Here is a 23,288-nt window from a genome sequence, read left to right on the forward strand (position 1 = left end):
CTCCTAGACATTGCATCTGTACCTGGGATAGACCTTCTTGTATAGTGATTACACTGTAACTAGTTGTTTACCTGCCCCCAGTCCTGTGCCCCAAGACCTAGACTGGGGTCTCCTGAGGCCAGGGACTTTGGGAAGGCTTGGCTTTGGGAAGGGAAGAGGGCAGCACCATGGATGCAAGGGCAGATACTTGCACAGGCAGTGGGCAGCGGGCGGGGTCCAGATCACCTCCAACCAGAGCAATGCCCCTTCTGTCTACTCTGTAATTACTTGTCACTCTGCTCTATCTTTTGGAAAGTCCTGGCCCGAACAATCTTTGTGTTTCCAGTGCCTGACACAGAGCATGCCTATAACTGGGTGGGGCCACACAGGAGCACCCAAGAGGAGCTGGAACAAAAGAGGAAGGGGTCAGCGTGTGGGAGGGACCAGGCAAGTGCAAAGAGGGCTGGGAACTAGGGACTGCAGGAGGGGGCCGGAGCCCGGCCTGGCCTGCGGGGGAGGCTCCTTCATTCTCCCATCTTGTCCTGATCTGTTGCTTTTGGGGAGGGCGAGCTGGGTATGGCAGGGGCTCAGTGGCCTGGAAAACGCCTCACCAGGTCTCGCCCGAAGGCCTGGGACAGGACCATCTCCTGCTCCAGCTTCTTCTTGATGTACTCAGCCGAGAGGACCATTCCCTGGGGGAGGAGGAACAGGTTCGTGAAGCTGCCTAACCCTGTTGCACCCGTTTCCCCCTTTGGGCCTCGTAAACCAGGCTGCGCTGCGGGGGCTGGTGGGCAGTGCAGCACATCATTTCCATTTCACGGGGGAGAAGACCAAGGTTCTGAGTAGTTGTGTGTCTATAGAGACAGTGTGAGCTCTTCTAGAACAGAATCTGTGGGGCTGTGGGGATCCTGGTAGGTGGACCTTCTAGATGCATCCACACCTCACCAACCAGTCTTTCCCACTGAGCCCAGCGAGCAACCCCAACAACAGGACAGGTCTGTGTGCTGCCAGGGGAGGAGAGGAGGGGTCTTACAGGGCCCACAGGAGGGGTACCTTGTGTCCCAGCCAGGTGCCGTGGTGCCCCTCCACTGGGAGGCGCTCAGCATCCCCAGTCAGGTCAGTCAGGGCGTCCTATGGGGAGAGAGAACAGGTCAGGGGCAGGGCCGAGGACAGGAAGACGGAGGCAGGCAGCCCACCAGCGGCAAGTGGTCCACCGGCTGGGCTGGGAGCCACGGGCAGCATACCTTGGGGGACAGGGTTCCCCGGATACTGATCACCACCTTCTTCTTGTCATGGTCCACTGCCACGTAGAAGGGGGTTTCATAGACCTGGGGGAAGGGTGGCTCATGAGCCTGAGTGGACCCAGAGAGAGGGCCAGACTTGGGAAAGTGACCTAAGCAGCGGCCAAGGCTCCGGGGCTCCAGCAGTCACCGTAGGCGTCCCTGACGCCCCACTCCGCCCACTCTGCCCTCCTGCTGCCCTGCTGTCAGGGCAGCCCCAAGTTCTGTGGTCCTGCATGCTGGGCCAGAGGGAGTGCTGCCCCCACCCAGGGCCTTGCGGCTTCTTCCCTCTATTCCTCCCCTCAAAAGGCTGGGGCCAGAAGCCCAGTACTGGGCGTGGAGTTGGGGCCCACACCCTAGCCCCAGAGTGGACACAGGCCGGGGTGTGTGTGGGGGACCACCTCTGGTCTGCCCAGCTCGGGCAGGCCTGCAGGCTTCTGCTGGCAGTGTCAGCAAGTCCCAGGGATCCTGCTGCCTGGGAGGATGGCTTCAGCACCCCAGGCCCTTAACCACCTGCTCCTGACACCAGGCCCCAGCCCCGCCTGTCCCTGCAGCCTGCAGAGCACAAAAGCGGGGGTGGGGTGGTAAGCTACACACTAGCCCAGCCCAGCCTGGCCCCTCACCGCATCATGGCAGGACGTGTAGACGATGTCTACTGAGGTCATGTTCTCATCCAAGAAGTGGCGCCGGATGGCAATGGCATTGCAGCCACAGCAGTTGTCTTCCTCAATGGTAACTCCGGGGGCAAATCGGGGCCGGGTGGGGCACAGGCAGCATCTGGGGTGAGGTAGCAGAGGGCTCGGGGTCAGGGGCTCCTGATGGAGAAATTTTCTCCGCGCTCATCTCTGGAACCTGTTCGTGCAGCCCCACGCCCTCACCAAACCTCCTCTGCAAAGCTGCACCAGCAGTTCCCGCCCTCCCCTGACTTGGCCTCCTGGCGGCTGGTGACCTGCTGGGTGTCCTCCCACTCCCCTTGCAGTGCTCCCCCCACCCACAGTCACCTGGATTGCCTTTCCTCCCTGGTAGCTTCCTCAGCTCGGCCTCGCACCAAGGGCCCAGACGTCAGTCCCGGACCTCCTCTCCCCTCTAGGTGCACTTGATCGTGCGAGACTCAGCCAGTCTCTGGCTTTGAATACTGCTGATGTGCTAATGGACCCCCAGATGCTCCATCCAACTGCCTATATGACACCTCCTCCCAGATGTCCCACAGGCTCTTCACCTTTCCAGGTCCCAGTCCCCAGTGGCCCACCCTGCACGCTCCCTGAGGTCCATCCATGCAGCCACACTCCTACCTCATTGTCCCTGCATCCATGGTCCCCTCTGCCTGAAAGGCTGTACTCCCAGATATTTCGTGGCTGGACCCTAACTTCCTTTAGGCCTCTGCTCAAATGTTATGTGATGGTGAGGGCCACCCTGGCCACCTCGTTACCATAGGCAGCCCCCAGCTCAGCGTTTCCCAGCCTGACAACACACCTGGCTTTATTTTTCTCCCAAACACCCATCTGCTCCAATGGGCTATGCTCCCTTGTCTGTGTACTGTCTGTGCCTCCCTACCAGGTGGTGGGCTCCACAGGGCAGGGCTTGCTCTGCTTGGTTCACAGTTATGTCCCTAGCCCACAAAACAGTTCCAGGCACATAGTAGGCTCTCCCAAAACAAATGGGTGAACATCTGAGCTGGGCACCCAGCTAGAGGTGCAGCTGCTCTGCTCCTCATGCCACCAGAGGGAGCCAGCACTCAACAGATCAGGCTCTGGAGCCTGGAGAACACATGACCCACGCCTGCCAGCTGTCTTGGGATGATGGCTGAGAGTTTATTAAGAATTCTGAATTTTGCTAATATTGAGAGGTTTGTCTTCAGTCGAGGAGCACCTGAGTGACTATACATACTTCCCAATAAGGAATGACCTCCCAGTGCCTGCTGGGAGAGCGCCCCGCCCCCACTCCCGGCCGGGTGGGGCAGGTCTGGGTCTGGCAGCTGAGCCCCGGTTCTCAGGCGGCTGTGTCCTCTTTCTGACCTCAGCGCCATCCTCTAGCTCTGAGCATGTGGCCACCACAGTGTGTCCAGAGCTGGAAACCTGGGCTTGAATTCTTGTTCCGGTGTGTCCCTTCATGGCCACAAGGGCCTGGAAGGCACTCAGCCACCCGAAGCCTCGGTTTCATCCTCCGTCAGAGCAGCTGTTGACAGCTACTTCAAAGGGTGGTGTGAGCTCAGGAGCCCACCATGCAGGAAAAGCTTGGCATATAGCAGACGCTCAATAAATGATGGCTCTCGCTCTCTCCAGTGAGAGGGCTCCCTCTGAGTCACTGATCTGAGAGCACCAGGGCCAGCATCCTGGATGGGAGGGGCCTGAGACATCTTTGAGGCCAGCACTCCTGCGAGAGGAGGCTGGGTGGGTGAGGGGTTTGGAGGCTGCAGGAGGAGAGTGAAGGGCCTGGCGCCTGAGGTGGATGGGCGACTGTCTTTGGGACCCTGGGCTGCTGTGGACAGGCTGGGACTTGGAGAAGGGGGCCCAACCCTCTGGCCTCCACCTTGACACCCTGGGCCTCAGGCCTGGACTTCAGGCCCGCATCTTTTCTGTCCCCCAGGCACGGGGTTCTTCCAGGTGGGGACCCAGCTGGGCCCTTTTGAGGTCTGAGAATGGTCTGCTCTCTCTCCCTGCAGCATTGAGAAGCTGACACAAACAACAATGTCTGCACGGCACCTCAAGTGCCTGGCCTGTTGGTGACTCCCTGGCTTCTGAAATAGCCTGTGGGCAGGTAGGACACGGCCTGTACATAAGATATTCCCTGCCCGGCCCATGAGTAATGGAGCAGGGCCTGTGAGAGCCTCAGTCTCAGGTCTCTGGTCTGGTGCTCATTTTGAGAAGCTTGTCAGCCTTGGCAGGGACTCCTAAGGATGCTGGGAAGAATGCCAGCTATGTGCAGGCTGGCAAAGATGGGGAGGGGGTGGGGGGGTGCCCTGGTCTCCAGGTCAGTTGCTGGGAGGCTGGTGAGAACAAGGTCCCGGGAGCCGCTCAGCTCTCTGTGGAAGGAAGGGCACAGCAGGAAGGGTGAGGCCGCTGTGAGCCCCAGGGGTGGGTGTCAGTGGCAGAAGCTGCCCATGCAGCATGCCAGCCTTCCTGGAAGAGGAGCCAGGGAGCTGTCCTCCTCTTGCCTGCCTGGGCTGAGGGTGGAGCCACCAAGGGCAGGGGCAGGGGCCTCTCCTGGAGCTGTGCCCTTCTCCAGCCACCGAGGAAAGCAGAGTCCACCCGGCTCCCAGCAGTGGGCGCAGGGCAGCGCCTGGCAGGCCCAGGGCAGAGGCCATGCCAACTCCTGCGAAGAAGGTCGGAGCCGTTCACCCAGGGGCCTTCCAGAGGCCTGTATGACTGAGCCTCTACTAGGAAAGTGCTTTCTTTCAGAAAGGCATAGCACAGGAAGGGAGCAGGGGAAGCGGGGATGTGGGTAGAGGGGAGTGGCTGAGAGGGGCAGGAGGGTGGGGGCTGGGAGGGGGAGGGAACCAGCAGTGCCAGACGCCTCCGGCCCCTATTTACTCCTCTCAAACAGTTCCGGGAGGCAGTACCGCCATCCCCATATTACAGGTAAAGAAACTGAGGCTTGCAGAGGCAGACCAACTCGCTCACGGCTGGATTCGAACCGGATACCGACACCGACTCCAAAGCCCCTGCTCTTCCCTGCCCCTGGTAATGCAGCACCAGAAAGGCAGAGGCCCAGAGACAGTCGGGGAGAGCAGCAGCACAGGCTGCAGGCCACAGGGGAGGTGGGGGCTGGGCGGCAGCACAGGTGGTTTGGGGAGAGCCTCGCACAGGCAGGCCCAGTTTCAGGACTTCAGCCCCTTCGCACACGCCAGCTGCGGGGTGGAGGGCGTGGGGCACTCACGAGCAGGAGCGTGCCAGCTGACAGAGGCCGCAGGCGGGCTTCCGCATCAGGTACATGGGCCACCCATAGGCGGCCAGGGCGAAGAGCATGTAGTAGCAGACCTCTTTGTAGCGGAGCATCTCTTGCTGGAAGACAGGAGGAAGAGGGTGGTCACCTCACCTCCTGCCCTCCCACCTGCAGCTGCAGGGCCCATGGGCTCCCCTGGAGGGAGGAGCAAGCTACAGGCCCAGCCCCCCTCCCACCTTGGACGAGGGACGCTCCTCCAGATGATAATTGCATTTCCCTAATTATCTTCGTGATATAACCAGGGCACGGATCCTCCTGAGACCCGTCCTGTTGCTCCAATATCAGAATTAATGATTTGGGGACAGAAAAACACTCAGAGCGCTGGATCAATTTCCTTGCCTGTCTTCCCAAGCAGGAAAGAAAGGGGGAGGTGTGAGTGGCGACCACCCGCCTCTGCAATCAGGCCTGGGAAGGGACATTGAGCCCTGAGAGGCCCTGGGCCCTCCAGCTGGGGGTGCCCAGGTCTTGAGCAGCAGGGCCGGCTCTGGGACACTGACAAGTCCCAGCTCTCTGGGCCCTCAGTTTCTTTGTCTGCAAATATAGGGAGACTCCCGCTTGACTCATTGAGTCACAGGCTCCCAGGGGGAGTCTGGGCCTGATTGGGGTCTCTCCAGAGAAAGGCACCAGTTTGAAACCCAGTGTCTGAGGCCAGTGGCTGTTGTTATCAGCCTGATGGGCTGGAGGGAGGCAGGAGGCACAGGAGTCCCAGCGAAGAGGCTTCCAGTGTCCAGGGTGTACCAGGAACAGGAGGCCTCCTGCACTTTGAGGGAATTAGTCATCTTGTAAAAGTTAAAGAGGGCGATTAGTCATTTTGTGAGGTGAAACAGGTAGTGCTTTAATCAGGGCCCAGAGGGGCGGAAGTGTCCCTGGGCCAGCTCGGTCTGCTCTTCAGGAACTAGCAGGAGAAGGTAATTATCCTCTTCGCGCACTGGAGCTCTACTCCGGCTGGAGGGCAGGTGCTGGCAGCCTCTGCCAGGTGGCAGGCGAGGACCCTGGCATCTCGAGGCTCTGCTCCCTGCCCCCGCCTGCGCCCTCCACAGGTGAGGGTTGGGGGTAGGGTGTGGTGATGAGCCAGGGAAGCCCGGGGAAGCTGGGACAGGCTGGGCTGGGCACCTGCTATGGATGGGCTGTTTTCAGACAGGATACAGACACAAGGGACCAATCTTTTCTAGCAGCACCGTGCTTTTTCAGCACGGCTGGGAACTGGAACTTGGGATGGCTACCTTCCTCTTCTTAGAGCTCTGGGTGGAAGGTGCACCAGGCGCCACTTACACGGGTGGGAACAGGCTCGGAGGGACTTGCTCAAGGGTACAGCCACCACGGTGGAGAGCTGCACGCCCAATTCAGTTTGCTCCCGAGGCCACTGGCTGTCGTTTCAGCCCAGGCAGCAAAGTGCCCTGGGCAAGGGCTCCCCCAGCGCCGGACTGGCCCCATCTCTACTTGTGACAGGCTTAACTTCAACTAGACACTTGACAGGGGGTTTTGCTCCTCCAAGAGCCTGAAACAAATGCTCCGCCCACTGCCTCCACAGCAATCCCAACAGCAGCAGTGGCTGCAGCAGCTCAGTGTCTGAGAGGCCAGGACTGAAGGTGGTGGGCTTAGTTAAGCAAATGCAGGTTCTGGGAGAAGGGGCATGGGCTGAGGAGGAGCTTGTCTGCAGGGCTGAGCGGGCCTCGTGGAGGGGCAGGGGTGGCGCCACCGCCAGGGCAGCTGGCCTGTCCGTGCAAAGGTCATTCCTGGGGAAGGGGAGTGCCGCGGACAGGGTGGGGTAGGGGTGGTACCCACTCACCGAGTTCTTGAGGTCGAGGTACTTGGTGTTTCTGGTCACTGGCATCCCGGAGAGGAAGGCCAAGATGTCATTGTTTGCCTGTAAAACAGGCACCTGAGAATGCTGCCCCAGGCCCAGCTGTGTGGCTGTGAAAGGGCCTCCAGGCTTCCAGACTCTGCACTCGCCCACTTCCCAAGGGCCTGGGAGCCCAGAGGGGTGGGTGGTATCTAGCTTTTCTGCGACCCAGACAGTTTTCCAAAATCTGAGGTCTCCTATTTCCAGTTGCTCCCCTTCCACCCAAAGACTCAAACTCAACTCAAACATTCCCAGCTCAGGCCAGAGGTGGGAGGGGGTAATATATTTTGTAGGAGATGCTGAGAGACCCTGACTGGGTTTGGGGTGCTGAAGAATGGGGGTTGGGGATGGGGAGGCAAGGGCAGAAGGCTGAAGCACCACACTGCATCAGTCCCCGGGTTCCCGTGGCGAGGAGCCCCTTGATGTTGCCCCAGCAGAGGGAAGTCACTCAGGTGAGAGGCAGGAGCGGCTGGCTGAAGGGCTGTGCCAGGGAAGAGAGGAGTGGGCCTCAAAGGCGACCTCCAGGGCCCAAGAGGATGCATGTGCGCGGAGCCTGGGGGCTGGGAGCAGCAGCGGGGGCCGGGAGGAGGGTGGCGTGGGAAGGCCAGGTGGAGAGAGGGCCAGTGTGCTCACCTCATCCAGCACGGCATTACGCTTGGCCCGCTGCCGCTGCCGGAGCAGCACCAGGCCAGCGATGATGTCAGAGGGCACGATGTCGAGGTCTCGAAAAAACTCAGCAAAGAGGTAGGCAATTTCTGAGTAGGCATCCTATGAGGTCCAGGCAGGCAGGAGGTGGTGGCAGGAGAGTGGGAGAGAGGACGAGAGGAGGCGTGAATCCCCCAGGGCTGGGTGTCTCCTCTGGGCCCCCTGCACACGTCCACCCTGGCACCTCTACCATGCTGGGCCTGGCCCCATGTAGTCTTTTGCAGCAGTGACCCCGAGGGCCCTGCCCTGGGCTCTGGGTCCCCACCGACCCTTCTCTGTCCTCCACCTCCTGGCCCTCTCTGTCCTTGGAGCTCCTACGGCACTCACCATCACTGTCTACACGCACAGATGCCAACACGAGCCATTTCCTGTTCTTTCCCCAGTCACTAGGAATCAAGGCCTGTGTGGCCTGGCTTGTTTTTCCTCCAGCCTTTTTCTCTAGCAGAGAAGCCAAAACTAAGCTCCTGGCGGCTTTCCCCCCCGACACTGAGTTTCTATCCACCTCCCACCAGCTGTGACCTTGAAAGGTTCCCTAAGGGCTCTGTGGAGCCTCCCCCACTGTAGGTCCCCCCCTCCCACCTGCTTGAAGTTTCCTGCTCAGGGATCCCCACGATGTGCCTGGAGAAGGTGTGACACTGGGCCAGTGGTCCCTCCGGCTTCCCTGCTCCCCAGGACAGATCAAGCCAGGTCCAGGGACAGGAGGCAGCCCAGGACTGTTTGCTCTGAGGCTTCCCTGTGTCACAGCGAGCTGGGGACTGGACCCTCTTCCCTAACCTGTTAGGAGAGGCTGTGGTGGCAATAAACTCTTGACAAAGGGTTCTCTCACCAGGTTTCACCCTTGAGTGTCTGGCGCTTGTAAGAGAAGAAAACTCAAGGGTTGCAAACTCTAACTCCTCATGGGGCCAGCCGGAGCCGGCTACTCCTCGGCTGCAGCTGACCACCCTGCCAGGGGCCTACACTGCTAGATCCAGAAACATGGAATTTTACATAAATGCCTGTGAATTTTAAATGTTGGCCACCAACTCAAATCTCCAAGCAACACAGCATGGGCTGATCAAAACGTGCTCTGGACTAGACCCGACCCCTGGGTCATCAGCATTTGACAGACCCAGGCTCTGGGCACCCCCTGCAACGTTCTGCCCTTTCACCAGGCACCAACACGAGCTGCGACTGCCTGGGAGAGGAGGGTGCCTAGGCCTTGACCCCTCAGTCCCCTAGAGAAACCCGTGGGAGTGCTCCCCACCCACCAGGGAATCTCTGGGGGAAGACAGAGCTTTTTCACTTTGAACTACTCACTCTACTGCTCACCAGGGGCTGAGCGGGAAGCAGCCCCTCAGGGCTTCCAGTGGCTTCTGTGGACAGCATTTGCTGTCTGGCTCAAGGAAACATGGTCTTCTGACCTCACTGGTTCTGCCACTAACTAGCTGTGGGACTCTGAGCAAATGACTCCACCTCTTTGGGCCTCAGCTGCCTGATCTGTAAAATGAGCGGGGCAGGGGATGGGGGGTACAGTAGGTGGTCTCTAAGAGCCCTGCCAGTGCACAGGGGGAGGGACGCACCACTCAGAGGTTGCAGAGGGCCTGCCCAGCCCCCCACAGCCACCCACAGCTGACCCAGCCTTCCTCCCGCAGGCCTGGCACTGGCTAGCCGGGCCCTTGGACTCCCCAGGGCGCCAGGCGCGGAGGGCAGACTGCCCGTCTAGGACCACACTCAGCACTTTACAGCACCCACGGACCCTCCAGAGCCACTCACAGCTGCTGGTCTGCTTTTCTTGCCTTCAGGTCACCCTGATTTTTGAGTAGCTCTTCTCTGCTAGACTCTAAGTTCCTGGGGTGGCTGAAGGGTCTTCACACCTTTCGGTCCTCTTGACAAAGTAAAGGGTTGGGTGTTTCTTGGGCTGGAGGTAGTCAGTCAGTGGATAACAGGTCCCCATAAAAGCAGGCTGTCACTGTGCTCCTGTCAAAGCCTAGCACCCTTCTACCAGTCCTGTCCCACCCAGGCCTGCCAAGGAGAGAAGGCCTCCTGAGTTGCCAGCAGCAGGATGTGAGCCTGAGGGGGGCGACCTCCGGGTACTTACTGACTGGGAGTCCTTCGTCCGAGTGCAGCAGAGGAACACTTTGAGCCGGCGTGACCAGCTGGTAGCCTGACCCTCCTCTAAGCGGTGCCTACAAAGGGGGAGTTGGTATGGATGAGGTCAGAGGCCTGGGACAGAAGAGCCAGGGACAAGATGTTATGGAAACTGGGTGGCCTGTTCCCAGGACCCCGCCAAAGGGCTCCCTAGCAGGGGGTTCTAGGGGAGAACAGGCCTGGGCCTGGCCAAAGCTGAGTGGCCAGTGAGCTGGCTGCCAGCCAGAAGGGCGCTCCTTGCGAGCACTCCTGCTGGCCTTAGATGATGTACTATTGGGCAAGGCCAGGCCCAGCTCCTGGCTTTTGGCAGACTGAACACCAGCATATCCTGGGGGCTGCTCCATGGACTAAGTGTCCAAAGGCTCAAAGCAAGGGTCCTGAGAGATGGCAGCAGGGTGCTAGGCCTCTTTGCCAACTCATTCCGAGACGACAGACCCGCTTCAGCTTGGAAAGGGTTTCAGATACTCACATTCTCTGTACTGGGGAGAAGGTTTAAGGGGCCAAGTGAAGCTCTGCATTTCCCAACTCCTTCTATCTGTTCTATTAGAGGGAAGAGAGCTGCCACCCTTCATTTTCATGGCTGGCCCCTCTCCACTGGCACCCCCACTGCCCCCAGCCCAGTGGGCCTGGCTGCTCCAGTGGGGAGTAAGGGCACCCAGGGGTCTGCACCCAGAGGCAGAGCACTTAGCCAATTCTCCATGGAGGCCTTTTCACTGCTGGGTGCCCGAGACAGAAATTAGTGTGTTTTGAGCATAAATATAACAGATCCAGCATTAAATATGCAAATTTGCAAACTGAGCAAGAAGGGACTGGCTTGCTTTTCTGACATGTGGGCTCCTACCAGCCCCTTCGGAGCCTGATGCTGGGTGGTCAGAAGGGGAAGGCACAGGTGGCCCTGAATGCATGCAAGGCACTTAGCATCCATTGGGAGTGACAGGCCAGGCCCTCCTTCCCGAGCCTCCCAGCTTCTCTCGGCAGCTAAGGGCTACTTCCTGCCCTGAAACCTGGTTCCACGAGGCAGTGGGTCACAAGGACAGGACAAGCCATAGGGCCTTCCAGGGCTATAAGGAGGGGCTTCTGGGACCTGCCAGCCCTAAGGGATGTGGGCAGTCTTACATCCTAAACCACCATCCCACCTGCCAGGGGCTAGATGAAGGGCCTACGTGCTGGTCAAGCTGGGTTCCAAGAGCAACACATTCTTTAACCCTTTCTAACCTAATGGGCTTTTACACATTCAAAGAGAATTTCCTGTTGGGTCTCTGGCTGATGCAGTGCAGACCGTACACTTTACAGCACTACCCTTTCTGACCACCAGGGTGCAGGTGGAGCCGGTGACAGGTTTGGCCTAATGTGCCAGGCCAGGGAGACCAAGACAGGGGAGACGTACTTAGTCTGGACAGAAAGTTACGAACCCAGCACCCCTCTAGCTCGTTACAGTGAGGAGAGGGCAGACAGTCTGGCAAAGATCCAAGGTCAAGGCTCCCAGGGAGTGATGCTGGGAGTAACCCATCTCCCAAGCCCTCAGACTGCACTGGAAGGAGAAAGGGTCAAGGGCTTTCCCAGCTTCCTGATGACCAGAAACTAAAATCACCCATAGGTGTGGTATAAGGGGTTTGTGTGCAACCCCAGACCTGGAAGTGGATGAAGCGTCAGCAGGCTTGAAAATGTCCTTGTTAGAAAAACTGTCTGTTGGTTTTGGAGCAGAGGGAGGATGAGTGGAGAACAGGGTGAGAGGTGGTCACATGAACCCCGCCAGGACTGGGCTGCCATGCCAAGCCCTCTCTGAGAGCTGGAGAAAAATGTAACAGGCCGGGACCTGTGAGCTCTGAGGCCTTTTATTTACCTGCACAGGACTGGAAACCATAGGAAAACTTTCTAATTAAAATGACAGCCCCCACCAGCTCCCAGCTGCAAAGGTGTTGGCTGCACTGGACCCCGAAGGCAATTACTCAGAGTCAGTAGGGGAGATAAGGGCCCCTTTTCCCAGGGCCCCAGGAGCCCAGAAACCAGGTCAGGTGGTGGGGGCATGTACACAGAGTGAGAAAATGGGACGAGGGGTGGTGGTGGCCAGCTGCACCACAAGGGAAAACGGGCTCTTGGGCCTTGGCTCCAAGAGATGGTGTTTTGGGCTGGGAGGTGGCCAGCTCAGGCGTGGGTGTGGCTCTTGCTGCAGGGCCAAGCTGGTGTGGTGGGCCGGAGGGGAGTCGAACACAGAGGTGCAGGAGGGTGGGGTGGGGAGAATTCTTGCTGGAATTCTCATGGGGGCAACCTGCTCCTCTGGAGATGGACTACCAGTTCTGTACCCCACCAACATGACCTGCCCTCTCTGGGACTTGGCCACCTCATCCATAGAATGGGTATCACAACCGCACCAGGACTGGTGAGAGCATTCGGTGCGCTGACAGTGGAAAGAGCATGGTGCAGGGCCTGACTCAGGGGAAGCTCAATTAGCAAGAGCCGCTGTGACCCTACCTGGAAGCCCCCCTTTCTTTTTGTTTTAGTAACCAGGAATTACTGTGACCCTGGACACCCTCATTTTCTCTGCCATGGCACGTACCCTTTCCCCTTTCCCAAAATGCCGTGCAAAACTTACCCCCTCCAGGAAGCCTGCCTATTTACCTCCTCCAGCCCACTTAATGCTAGAGGCAGCCTAGCCTAGCAGTTAAGAGCAAGGACTCTGAAGCTGATTGCCTGGGCTGGATCCCAGTCCTGTTATTTACCAGCCGTGTCACCTCAGGCAAGTCATATAGCCTCTCTGGGCCAGTTTCTTCATCTGTGTCACAGGGATGAAGGTAACAGCTAACTCATGGAGTTGCTGTAAGTTAATATATGCAATGCTTGGCCTGGTTTGCACATGCTTCCTGCTATTTCTATCGTGGTTATTATCAGCACTGAAGATGATGACAGACAATGGTTCCCTTTTACCGAGCACATACTAACATGAGCATCGTGTTAACAACCTCACACGTGTTTTCTTTTAAATCTCACAGCAGAAGGAGGCGGCAGAGTGGCCATTATTCCCCCTGTAAAGATCAGTTAACTGGGGCTGGGCGAGGCCAAGACTCTGATGGAGGCCCATGGCTTACACAGGTTGGGACGCAGCTTGGGAGGCGTGGGGCCAGCCCCTGCTGGCCCGTCTGCCAAGCCCACTTGGGGACCGCCCTCCTGCCCAGCTGACTGACCGCAGGTTGTAGGTCCGCAGGTTGCGCTGCCTCCTCTTGGTGGCTCTCAGCTTGACAAAAGTGCGGCCCGTGGGGTCAAAGACGCAGAGGACAGTGATGCAGACACTGAGGATGACCACCCAGTTGCAGACGACCATCCCTGTGGGGGCAGCAGTGGGAAGCGAGAGGTACTGGGGGCGGGGACACCTCCCTGGCTCGCCCGCTCTGATGAAAGGGTGTCTGCACAGTTCTGAAGCTCCTGAGCCCACACTCTGGCCACCTAGCTGTCCCCTTCTGAGCCCTGACCCCAAGGCTCACACTTGGCACAGAGCAGGTGGCTCTGTGAATTTCCAGTGAGGTGTTGGGGGGCCCTCAACTCTTGCCCCTGGCAACTATGTGCCTGCTGCTCCCCCCCTCCCAGTCCAGGGTCCCCTCCCTGAGGACAGATGGCAGACCACAAGGATGAAGGCTACAGCCTCACCCAGCCAACCTGTCAGGTGTCCTCACAGAAACTGTTTCCTTCTGGTGGAGCCTGACCTTCCTCTTCTTTAAGCTGACCCTGTCCCTTCCACCCCTAGGGCTGGCTGACGTACCGAGGGTGACGTTCTTGGCAGTGAGGTCGTTGCAGGAGGTATAGTACTGAGTGAGCCAGACGATGCCCACGATGGCATAGATGAACTCGATCACCAGGATGGCTGCAGGAGAGCAGGGCCCTGGCTGAAGGAGGGCCACCTTCTGCCCTCTGGGAAGGGCCCTGGAACCTTTGCTTGGCCCCTCCTACTGCAGGATCGCCAGCCAGCTCAGCAGCAAGGGCATCAGACCCTCCCCCACCCCTGCCACATGGCCTAGTGGACAGGGCCCAGGGAACGTGGCTGCCCACCACCATTCGGTCCTGCTGTCATGTGTCCGGAAGCTCTCGATGCTTCCCTGAGGTGACTGGGAAGGTGGATGATGAAGAAGCATTTCCCTATTCTTTCAGGATTTTAGAATTATACCCACAAACTCTGGAATCAGAGATGTCTTAGGCAAGTTACCTATCTCTCCAAGCCTCCGTTTCCTCATCTGTAAAATGGGGTGAGAACATCTACCTTAGAGGACTGTGTGAGACTCGGATGAGGGAATTAATTTCGTGGAATCTACTATTTCCCAGAAAGAGGCAGGCACTTGGGGTAGGGAGAGGGAGGAGCCCCAGCAGTCAGCTGCTCAAAGCGCCCTGCTCAGGCCAGATCACTGAGCCCAGGGCTGAGAGGTGGAGGAGATCAGCGGCCCTCCAGGGGCAGCAGTGGGGGCCCCAGCTGCACAGGCAGCGTGATGCGGCAGCTCAGAGTCCAGGCTTTGAAGCCAGACGACCTGGGTTCAAACCTCAGTTCTGATACTCACACACTTGGTAGTTCTGTGACCTTGTGGGAGCTAATTAGCCCCCCTGGGTCCCAGATTCCTCATCTGTAAAATGAGACGGATGATAGCTCCTCCCTGGGTTAACATGGGGCGACGGGTAGCTTAGCACAGTTCTTAGAAGCGCAAGGGAAGTGTTTAGTGGGATTGGCCAGGAGAAGCAGCCGGAACTCAAGCCCAGGGAGAGGACACTGGCCCTCTGGGAAGCTGGTCCGGGTCCTTCCCAGGAAGGGGGATCTATTGGGGAGGATCACAAAGCAGCTGAAGAGACGTGCATGGCCTAGAAAAGGGCTCAGCAAACTTTTTCCGGGCCAGAGAGTAAATATTTTAGACTTTGTGGGTCACACTTTGTGTCCTGACTGCTCAGCTCTGCTGTAGTCGTGCAAAAACAGTCAGTACATAAATGAATGACTGGGGTCCAATAAAACTTTATTTACTAAAACAGACAGCAGCCTCGATTTGGTGCTCAGGCCACAGTCCCGGCCACCCCTGGTCTAGAACATAAGTCTAGTAACTCTGCTGGTCTGCTGCTGGAGCCTGGTGTTGGCACAGGGCCTGGCCCATTGCATGTGCCCAAAAGTTTTGGCTGCATGAATGATGGTGCATGGGAGGAGGGTGGTGGTGGGGGTGATCTGGAGCAGCTCCCACCCCCAACGTGGGTGGCCCTTACCCAGGCGCACGTAGAGCACGTACTGCATGGACTCACGGGGCTCCGTGTAGAGGATACCCCCGCGCATGCTCAGCCAGATGATGGCCATCTCGGCGATCATGCAGCTCAGCAGGATGCCCAGGTAGCCGCGGCCATGGTCCACCAGGTTCAGGGAGCAGGCCTCATTCGGGTTGTAGACCAGGCCAAAGAGCACCACGGACAGGATCACAAACCTGGGAGAATGGGCGTGTAAGATGGGCTGGGAAGTCTTTGTACCACCCATGGTCCTTGGCAGGCAGGCCCAGCCCAGCCAGGACTCGGGAGGTGGAAGGCTTTGCTGCTACAGATGCAGGACCACTGTGCACATGGCATCGAGTGCCTCTGAGGACATGGGTGACCACGGACAGGGAAATGAGAAAACGGAGCCCAGCTGCCCACTGCAGAACAGCACCTGCTAGTGCTGGGGTCAGGCCTGGTGGTGGGTAGTTCAGTTCTCTGGGTTTCATGTGGGTATCACCCTGAGTGGGTAGACGTTTCAGACACCAACTCCTGGGAGCTGGGAGCATGACAGAGTCAGGACAGATGGTCAGAAAGCTGTCTTCCAGGCCTATGGCAGAGCCCTGAGACTCACCAGGTGGTGTGCAGGAGGAAGAGGAAGATAGCCGGCAGGACGAGGTCATCGCTGCCCACAGACCAGCGCCGCCGGAACACCACGATCCCGGGCATGGCTGGCAGCTCTGCAGAGGCTCAGCGGGCCTGGTGCTCACCTCCTGAAAGAGAGGAGAGAACCCTGTGCCTGCCCGGGCCACTGCAGCACCCAGGTCCACTGCCCTCCTGGCCAGGTGTGCCCAGCAGCACAGGCATCTCTCCCAGGCACTGAAAATGCTGACCCACCCTGGGCAGGATCCACCCCCCAGAGTATCTAGCCCCGAGAGTCAACATAAAGGACCTCAGTAGCCAGACACTGGCTTCAGCCTTACCCTGATGACTCTCTCCTGCCCCTAAGACTGGCACTGGCCTCTTGGGATTGGTTCTGCCTGGGGTTACCCCAACAGTAACTGCTCAGCTCCATTAAAGACCTAGGCTCACTCCCTATCTCCCTGCAGATGGGATCAGGAGAGCCCCCAAGCCCCTATTACCCAGAGACTTGGCCCAGTGTACTCGGTCCTTGGGGAAGGTGGGGGTAAAGGCATGTGTAGTGCTGGCAAGAGGGTGGGAGTGCCCAACACATGGTAAGTGCTCAGTAAATATTTGTTGCCTAAGGTCTTCAGTTTCTTGCTTTGCTGGAACCTGAGATCATGCGCTATGGCTAGATTTTAAACCCATCAGACAGAATTCCCAAACACAGCTATGCCTCTGGTAGAGGACATGGTTAAAAGACATGGTCAGGAGAACTGCTGAGGTACTCAGCCACTCTGCTGGAAGTGGGCATGCCCTGCAGGGTACCCCATTCTCCTGGCAATTCACCTCTCTTGCCCACCCTGAGCCAGGCAACCTTAATTGCCTAGTCTCCAACTCTCTGAAGTCACTGAATTCCAATTAGCCACAGGCAAGCTCAGGTTGGAGTGCTGGGAACTGGGGCCCCCACACCCTAGAGCCCTAGGAAAAAGGCTAGCCTCAAGGGCCAGAAGGCTTCCCACAGGGACACTGGTCTGGGAGATAGCAGTAAGGGGCTCCAGGGTAGCCCTGTGCTCAACTATGCACAGAAACCCTGGCCTTGGGGGGAGACCGGGTACCCCACTGGAGGGCAGCTGCTCTCGGGTGGCAGAGGCTTACATGGCACCTGGTCCAGGGCTGGTGGCAAGTCCTCCTCTCCCCAGTGACGACTCCGGGGAAATGGAGACCAGCATCACTTGGGAAGGAAGTGGCCAAGTCTCCCCTGGCCAGTGGGCACAGCCTGCAGGGTGGGCAAGGGGATGTGGGGCTGGGTGGCCAGCCAGCAAGTCCAGGCCGGCCCGCCTCCGTCTCCCACTCCCTGGTGTAGCCACTTCATCCAGCCACTGCCGGGCTGCTCTGGGCAAGCTGGTGGCCTGGTGGGCTAGCCTGCCAGGGTCGTGCCTACTCCTACCCCCACCCTCAGGAAGTGACATCACCCCACTCTCTCCAAGGAGGAGCCAGAGCATGGATTCTGGGAAGTGGAGAGAAGGATGGAGAGCGTGGGAGCTGTGTGGCGGGGTGGGTCTGGGACTGCAGGGGGCTGGGACTCCAGTGGCGCGTCCATGACAAGCCGCTGACGGAACAGGCTTCTATTGGGAAGGGCGGGACTGCAGGAGCTGGGACACTGTGGGTGGCAGCAGGGCTGGGGCAGGACAGAGCTGCCAACGGCCTGTTTCAGCACCAGCTCTCCATAGGCCCTCCCCATCTCTGGGTGGCTCACCTTAAAAATACGGGGCTCAGGGCCCCTCACACAGCTGAAGTCACTGAGAGGCTGGTCAGCCTGGTCCCTGCAGAGGCACCGTAGCTCCGCACCCATACTCATCAGGCCAGACCTGGGTGGAGGGAGGGAGCGGTGTCCCCGAGGGGCTGCCCGTGAGGCTCCTGCCCTGCCAGCTACTCAGAGCATCTTGCTCTTAGGGGAGTCGAGGAGCGCCCTGCCCAGTTGCCTCGAGGAGTACCCCTTCTTAACCCCCTTCACCTCTGGGCATCTGGAATAGTTAATGCTTCTTCAATTTGCTTGTACCCCTAACTCATGTGCAGGCCTGCCCCCCCAGCTCTTAGGTGGGAGCAGTGGGGCAAGCCAGGCACCTGGCCCTGCATTAGTGGGCCACCAAGGAGTGTTACTTCCTGTGCAGCCTCTGCCCCTGCGCTCAGGGGGCGACGAGCCTGAAGCTGCCGCCGGTGCCCACCTAGATCACGTGGCAGGCTCCTGTGGGCTGACCCCACCAGGTGTCCCATTACAGGCCCTGCTCCTCCAGCTCGCACCTGGGGCCAGCCCACCACTTTGGAATCCTAGGCACAGCTCTGGGAACCCAGGCTGTCTGACTTTGAACCTGGGCTCCAGCACCCACTAACTATGTGACTTACTAGTTGTGCCTCGGTTTCTTCACCTGTTAAGTGTCGATTATCCCTACCTGTTAAGGTTCTGGTGAGGACCATGTGAGAAACCATCCGCGGAGGCCCCAGCCAGGCTGGATAATGCCAGCACTGGTCTCAGGGTGGGGGTAGGGGTGGTGTATGAGCCCTCTGCTAGACCAGCTGCCCTCCCCTGCCTGGGTGAGTGGACTTTCCAGCTGGTCACCAACAGGTCACGGTGAGGGGCGGGGGGCCAGGGCCCATGCTGCTGCTGGGGGTGGGTGGGCCACTCCACTCCATGTGGATTCAGACATCTCAGGGCTGCTATTTTTAAGGACCTGAAAGGCACCCTTTCTCTTGAGACCCCAGCCTTCACAATGGGGGCCTGTTCCCCTGCTGGGGATGTGATTTCATCTGGAGGAAATGCCTCAGGAGGGGGAGGGCCATGGCTACTTCCTGGTCTGGGGCTGCCACAAAGCACCTCCTCTGGCTCTCCTCCCCTGGGCACAGGGCTGGTACCCTCCAACAGCCATGGGGGGTGGACGGGGCACACAGCCTTCCCTCCTGACTCCAGACCAGTGGCATTTCCAGCGGGGTGGTGTGGGGAACAGGAACACCGCTGTGGGCTCCCCATGCCCCTGGCTGGGCCGCAGCCCCGGCAGGTATGAATGAGGTGCCAGTACCCACCTCACACGATGGAAGGACTTGAGTGGCTCTAGGCAGCCCCTTACTTGCCCCACCCACAAAGTCCAACTTCCCTGAGGATGATTCAGGCCCCCAAGTTAAGTATTAGCCATTCTGGGAGTTTCTCTTTCTAAAAATAAAAAACTATTTTTTTAAAGGCACATGCTGTCCCCTACTTTAAAAACCCTTCTGTGGCTCCCCTTGGCCTGCAGGATAAAAGTCCAAGCTCCTCCGGCGGTGGCTAAGGGCCTCGGTCACTGCAGGCAGGCCTTGTAACCTTGGGCAAGTGCCTCGCTCTCTCTGAGCCCTGGAGCAGAAGGACACTCACTAAGCCCTGGGGATTCCAGGCATAGACCAGTGGAGCACAGAGCCTGCCTCCAGCCACCAGTCATCTTCTGGCTCGGGGAGGCACTCCAGGCCCTTCTCACACTGCCCACCCTCCTTTCCTGTTTTAGGGAGTAGCTACTCCCTAAAAATACCCCTTTGGAAGACCCCGTGTCTTTTTTTACCCCAGGTCCTTTGCTAGATAAAATCCTACTCATTTTTCTAGGCCACCCAGAAGTCACCTCTTCTTTGAAATCTTTGAAACCCCCCCTGAGAGCCCCCTTTCCCATGCCACCCTTCTCAAATGGAACAGGCTACTCCCTGTTGGGATCGCGGGCCCCTCTGCCCAGGGTAGCCCTGGGCACACTGCCATACAGTAAACTTGCTCATTCCCTGCTGCTCGTCCCACCCCAACCCTGAGGGGGAGGCCCTGCAGGTTGTCCATTTCCACATCCCTCAGGCTGGAGTGGGGCGCATCCCACCTCAGTGCCAGCCCCTCTCCTCCCTCGCGGCCTCGGACTGCAGCTCCACCCCTCAGCTGCTGTGACAGCTCCCCTCCCTGGCCCAAGGCCCCTAGCCAGGGCTCCTTTCCCCTCTGAGCTTGGATCCTTGGCTTTTTGGTAAATGTCCCGCCCCAGTGCCGCCCTGACCCCTCAGAGAGCATCGTCGTCCCCTCCGCTGGCTCTCTTGACCATTCTAGCACTTTAGCTCCTTCATCTGCAAAACAGGGGTAAGAAGGTGGTCTTGAGAACTGACTCTGATGATGTCATTGAAGGGCTTGCACAGGCCCTGGCAGACCACAAGGCCCTAACCCTGGAGCTGCCATATTAATAGAGCTCCTGAGGGGCTTTCTGGGACTTCTGGGCAGGATGACCTGTGACAGGGTGTTGCTGATGCCCATGATGGGCTCCAGCTGACTGGCAAGGGCTAGACTGAGCAGATACAACCCTGACGGGTGACCCGCCCCACCACAGGCCTTGAGGAGGGCATGGGCTGCTGCGTCCGTCCTGCAGCTGGTGCAGCACAGAGTGTACCGCCCCAAGGCCAGTGGGAGCTGGGAAGCCACCCTGCTTGTCTGCCCTGGGGCAGGTCACTGGAGTCAGGCTGAACCCAGTGCCACAGGGGACAGGATGACATGCTTTGGGAGTCTGTATAGTGCCACCTCAACCTCTGTGTCAGCCCATGAGATTTCCCACCTGGCCAGAGGTGGCCATGGGCATCTGGGTCCAAGGATGTGCTGGATCCAAGGATGACAGCCAGGTCTGGGCCACAGGGACACATCTGACATCAGCCGAGCCCCTCCTGTGTCCCAAGTCCTAAACTAACCACCTTCCATCTTCACAGCAGTGATGCAGGGTGACAGTGTCACTCTCATTCCACATGCTCTAAAAACAGACTATGTCTGAGTCCTGGTTCTTCACTTACTGGCTGAGTGACTTTGGACAAGTTACTTAACCTCTCTGTGCCTCAGTTCCTCATTTCTAAAATGCAGGTGAAAACACTACCAACCTCAGAATTATCTCAAATTACTACTGAAGAATGAGGAAACAGGCTCAGAGACTCTGCCCAGACACCTTCCAAGGAACAGGAGGCTGAGCAGGCAGGAGACGCAAGTCATTCCTGCTGTCACCCATAGCCCACCCTTTATGTGGAATATCAGAGCTGGAAGGGGCCTTGGAAACAGTCCAGCCACCCCTTTCATAGGCGAGGAAACGGAGGTACAGAAAGGCCACAGAGGTTCCTGGCTTTCCCATAACATCCATCCTTGCAGTGTCACCACCAGATGCTGGACACATGGCTCCAGAGCCCTGGAGCTGGCTCACATCCTTCTCCTTCCTCACGGCACACCCCACTCCAGCTCCCCAGGGGGCACTTCCATTAGCCGAGTGTCACCCCAGGGAGCCTGGGCTGAGAGCCTCTTTCACTCTCTTGATGCATAACCCTCTTGGAAGCCAGCAAAATCCACACAAGCTCCCTCGCTGGAGATCAATTGACAAGAAGGCATCAACCACTTGCAGTTTCAGAGTCATCTATGGCTGGCTTTCCCCCAGCCAACAGGCGGGGCCCCTAGCATTCTGCAGCTCAGCTCTAGAAGGATGAGGGACCTCAGGCACAAGCCCCACCTTCCCTGTGCCCCCAGTTTACCCCGCCTGCCAAGGCTGGTGGCTGGGCCACACCCTAAAGCTGCCAGTACTGGACCAAGAGCAGCCTCCCCTGGCCAGAGCATCACCCACCCCTTCGGGCTGAAGCTTCTCTCCTGAAGAATGAGGAGCCTGGACTAATGAGAGGCTTGTATTTTTGTATTTATGCTAGTATTTATTTGATTTCACAACAAATGGTTGCATGTGCCTTACAGAAACCACAAAAGATAAAGTTTAAAAACAAACTTCAGAACAAAAACTAATTAGAACAGAAGGTAGGGGGACTCAGTTGCACATGTGCAAAACATAAAGGCCCTCACAGGAACTACATGTAGAACTATCATTAGATTCCATAATTTCTGGTGGACCAAGTAAAAAGGGAGATTGGGTAGTCTGTAAGGGCTCTTTTAGCTCTGCAGGGTGTTTTGATCCTTGGTGCCCTGAGGGAGGGCCCAGGCCTCCTGTTCCTATGATGCATGGGATTCCTGTGGGAAAGGGCTTTGGAATTGGAGGTGCTCCAAAAAGGTTAAGGGAGACAGCCACCTGCTGAGCCCCCTCCGCTGGTCTGGGTCTGATTCCAAGTGTTACTGTGTTGGGTGCTGAGGCTTGTCCCTTCTTGGGTCAGCATCTGGCTCCAGGGGACTGAGCTCTATGAGGCTGGGTCCCAGGCAGCCCACAGGGCGAGTGGTGGTGCCGAGAAGGCCCCATCCTAGCTGAGGCGGGCCCACCACTAGCCTACCCTTTTGCCTACCTAACTGGGCTGGCAGACGGTCCCTGCCTCTTTAGCAGCATCCAGGGTGGCTTCAGTGGTGGCCAAATCTCAGCTCCTCCACTTTTCAGCCACATGCTGAGAGCTCGTTAACCTCTCTGCTCCCTTCTGAGGCTTAAATGAGAGCATCTGCAGAGAGAGAGAGAGGATCAACACACAGTAACTAGACTCATTTCGCCAAAGTGCAGCGTGCTCCCAGGTTTGCAGGGTGATGGGGAGGAGAGAGTCAGCCCATAAGTGAGGGGCCCAGGGGCTCTGCTTCCTCTAGCATTTGTCAGTTGCCTACCTTGTCTTGGGCTTCATCTAAGCTCATTGCAGACATAACTCACTTAATCCTAATAAGAGCAGAAAGCTAGGTCCTGCTATTACCAGTATTGTACAGATGGGGTGAAGTGACTTGCCCAAGGTCACACAGCCTGGCTCCAGAGCCCCTGTCTTAGCCTCACACACTACTTCTGAGGAGCAGGATTTAGCTAAGTGCCTGTTTCTGAACCCAGGAGCTGACTTTTAACCTCCCCTGACAGAGAGAGGAGGAAGGGACTTCGGGACATAAAGAACTCTTGAGTCACACCACCTTGTGGAAGAGCGGGGTACTGGCCCCATTCTGCAGATGAGGAAAACTGAGCCCGGTGGGGTGGCTGTGGAGCCAGGAGGGCACGGAGCTAAAACTCCATGTGTCCTTTCACCCCAGCCTCACCAGGTCCTAGGGGACAGCACCGTAGCTTTACAGACGAGGGAAGCGAGGCTCGGAGAGGTGCGATAGTTGCCTGGGGATCCCAGGACAAGGAAGAGGCAGAGCCGGGATTTCAAGCAGCTGCTTGAGGTGCTCAGAAGAAGAAAATCTCTGCCTCCATCAGTCTGACTCCTCATTCCCAGGTGCACAAAGATCCACCCGTTCCTTCCACCCTGAGTGCCCTTCCCCTTCCCCGGGCTGCGGCCCCACACAGAGCCTGGGCTCTGAGAGGCACAGGAAGGGGAGGTGGCAAGGGAGGTGACAGAGAAAGCATGTCACGCGTGGGCTGGGGGCCATGTGTGCCACCCGCCTGTGCCCGGGTGTGTGCAACCCAAGTTAGGGGCCCAAAAGCTGTTGCTTTTCACGCGTCAGCTGTGCTGGAGCAGAAGGCAGAGCCGAGCCTGCCCAGGGCTGGAGCTGGATTTCAGCACGAGATGGGTGCTCACACGCTCAGGCCCTGGGACTAAAACCGTGTACCTGGTGTGGCCAGGGGCAGGAGGAGGATACCCCTGCCACTTGGTCCCCTCCACCCGCCAGGGACTTA

General features: G+C 58.2%; 1 protein-coding gene across 11 annotated transcripts in view; it reads right to left on the bottom strand.

Moving 5' to 3' along the window:
* DAGLA (diacylglycerol lipase alpha) overlaps positions 1–23,288 on the bottom strand; it is a 61,250-nt gene that overhangs the window by 9,486 nt on the left and 28,476 nt on the right. For 4 of the 11 annotated variants that reach the window (XM_036925332.2, XM_036925274.2, XM_036925302.2 and 1 more), the window contains 12 exons: positions 15,713–15,851; positions 15,103–15,314; positions 13,631–13,732; positions 13,059–13,197; positions 9,827–9,914; positions 7,678–7,812; positions 6,991–7,068; positions 5,136–5,260; positions 1,883–2,036; positions 1,224–1,307; positions 1,033–1,110; positions 591–671 (listed from right to left, as the gene is read on the bottom strand). In XM_036925332.2, coding sequence (XP_036781227.2) covers positions 591–671; positions 1,033–1,110; positions 1,224–1,307; positions 1,883–2,036; positions 5,136–5,260; positions 6,991–7,068; positions 7,678–7,812; positions 9,827–9,914; positions 13,059–13,197; positions 13,631–13,732; positions 15,103–15,314; positions 15,713–15,807 — 1,371 coding nt within the window. In that variant the 5' untranslated portion in view covers positions 15,808–15,851. Of the gene's footprint in view, positions 1–590; positions 672–1,032; positions 1,111–1,223; positions 1,308–1,882; positions 2,037–5,135; positions 5,261–6,990; positions 7,069–7,677; positions 7,813–9,826; positions 9,915–13,058; positions 13,198–13,630; positions 13,733–15,102; positions 15,315–15,712; positions 15,852–16,857; positions 16,979–17,458; positions 17,571–18,152; positions 19,155–23,288 lie in introns of those variants that run through there. The other 7 variants (XM_036925250.2, XM_036925241.2, XM_036925286.2 and 4 more) reach the window with 5 other exon arrangements.

This window comes from Manis pentadactyla, chromosome 9, assembly GCF_030020395.1.
Source record: "Manis pentadactyla isolate mManPen7 chromosome 9, mManPen7.hap1, whole genome shotgun sequence".
Lineage (NCBI taxonomy): Eukaryota > Metazoa > Chordata > Mammalia > Pholidota > Manidae > Manis > Manis pentadactyla.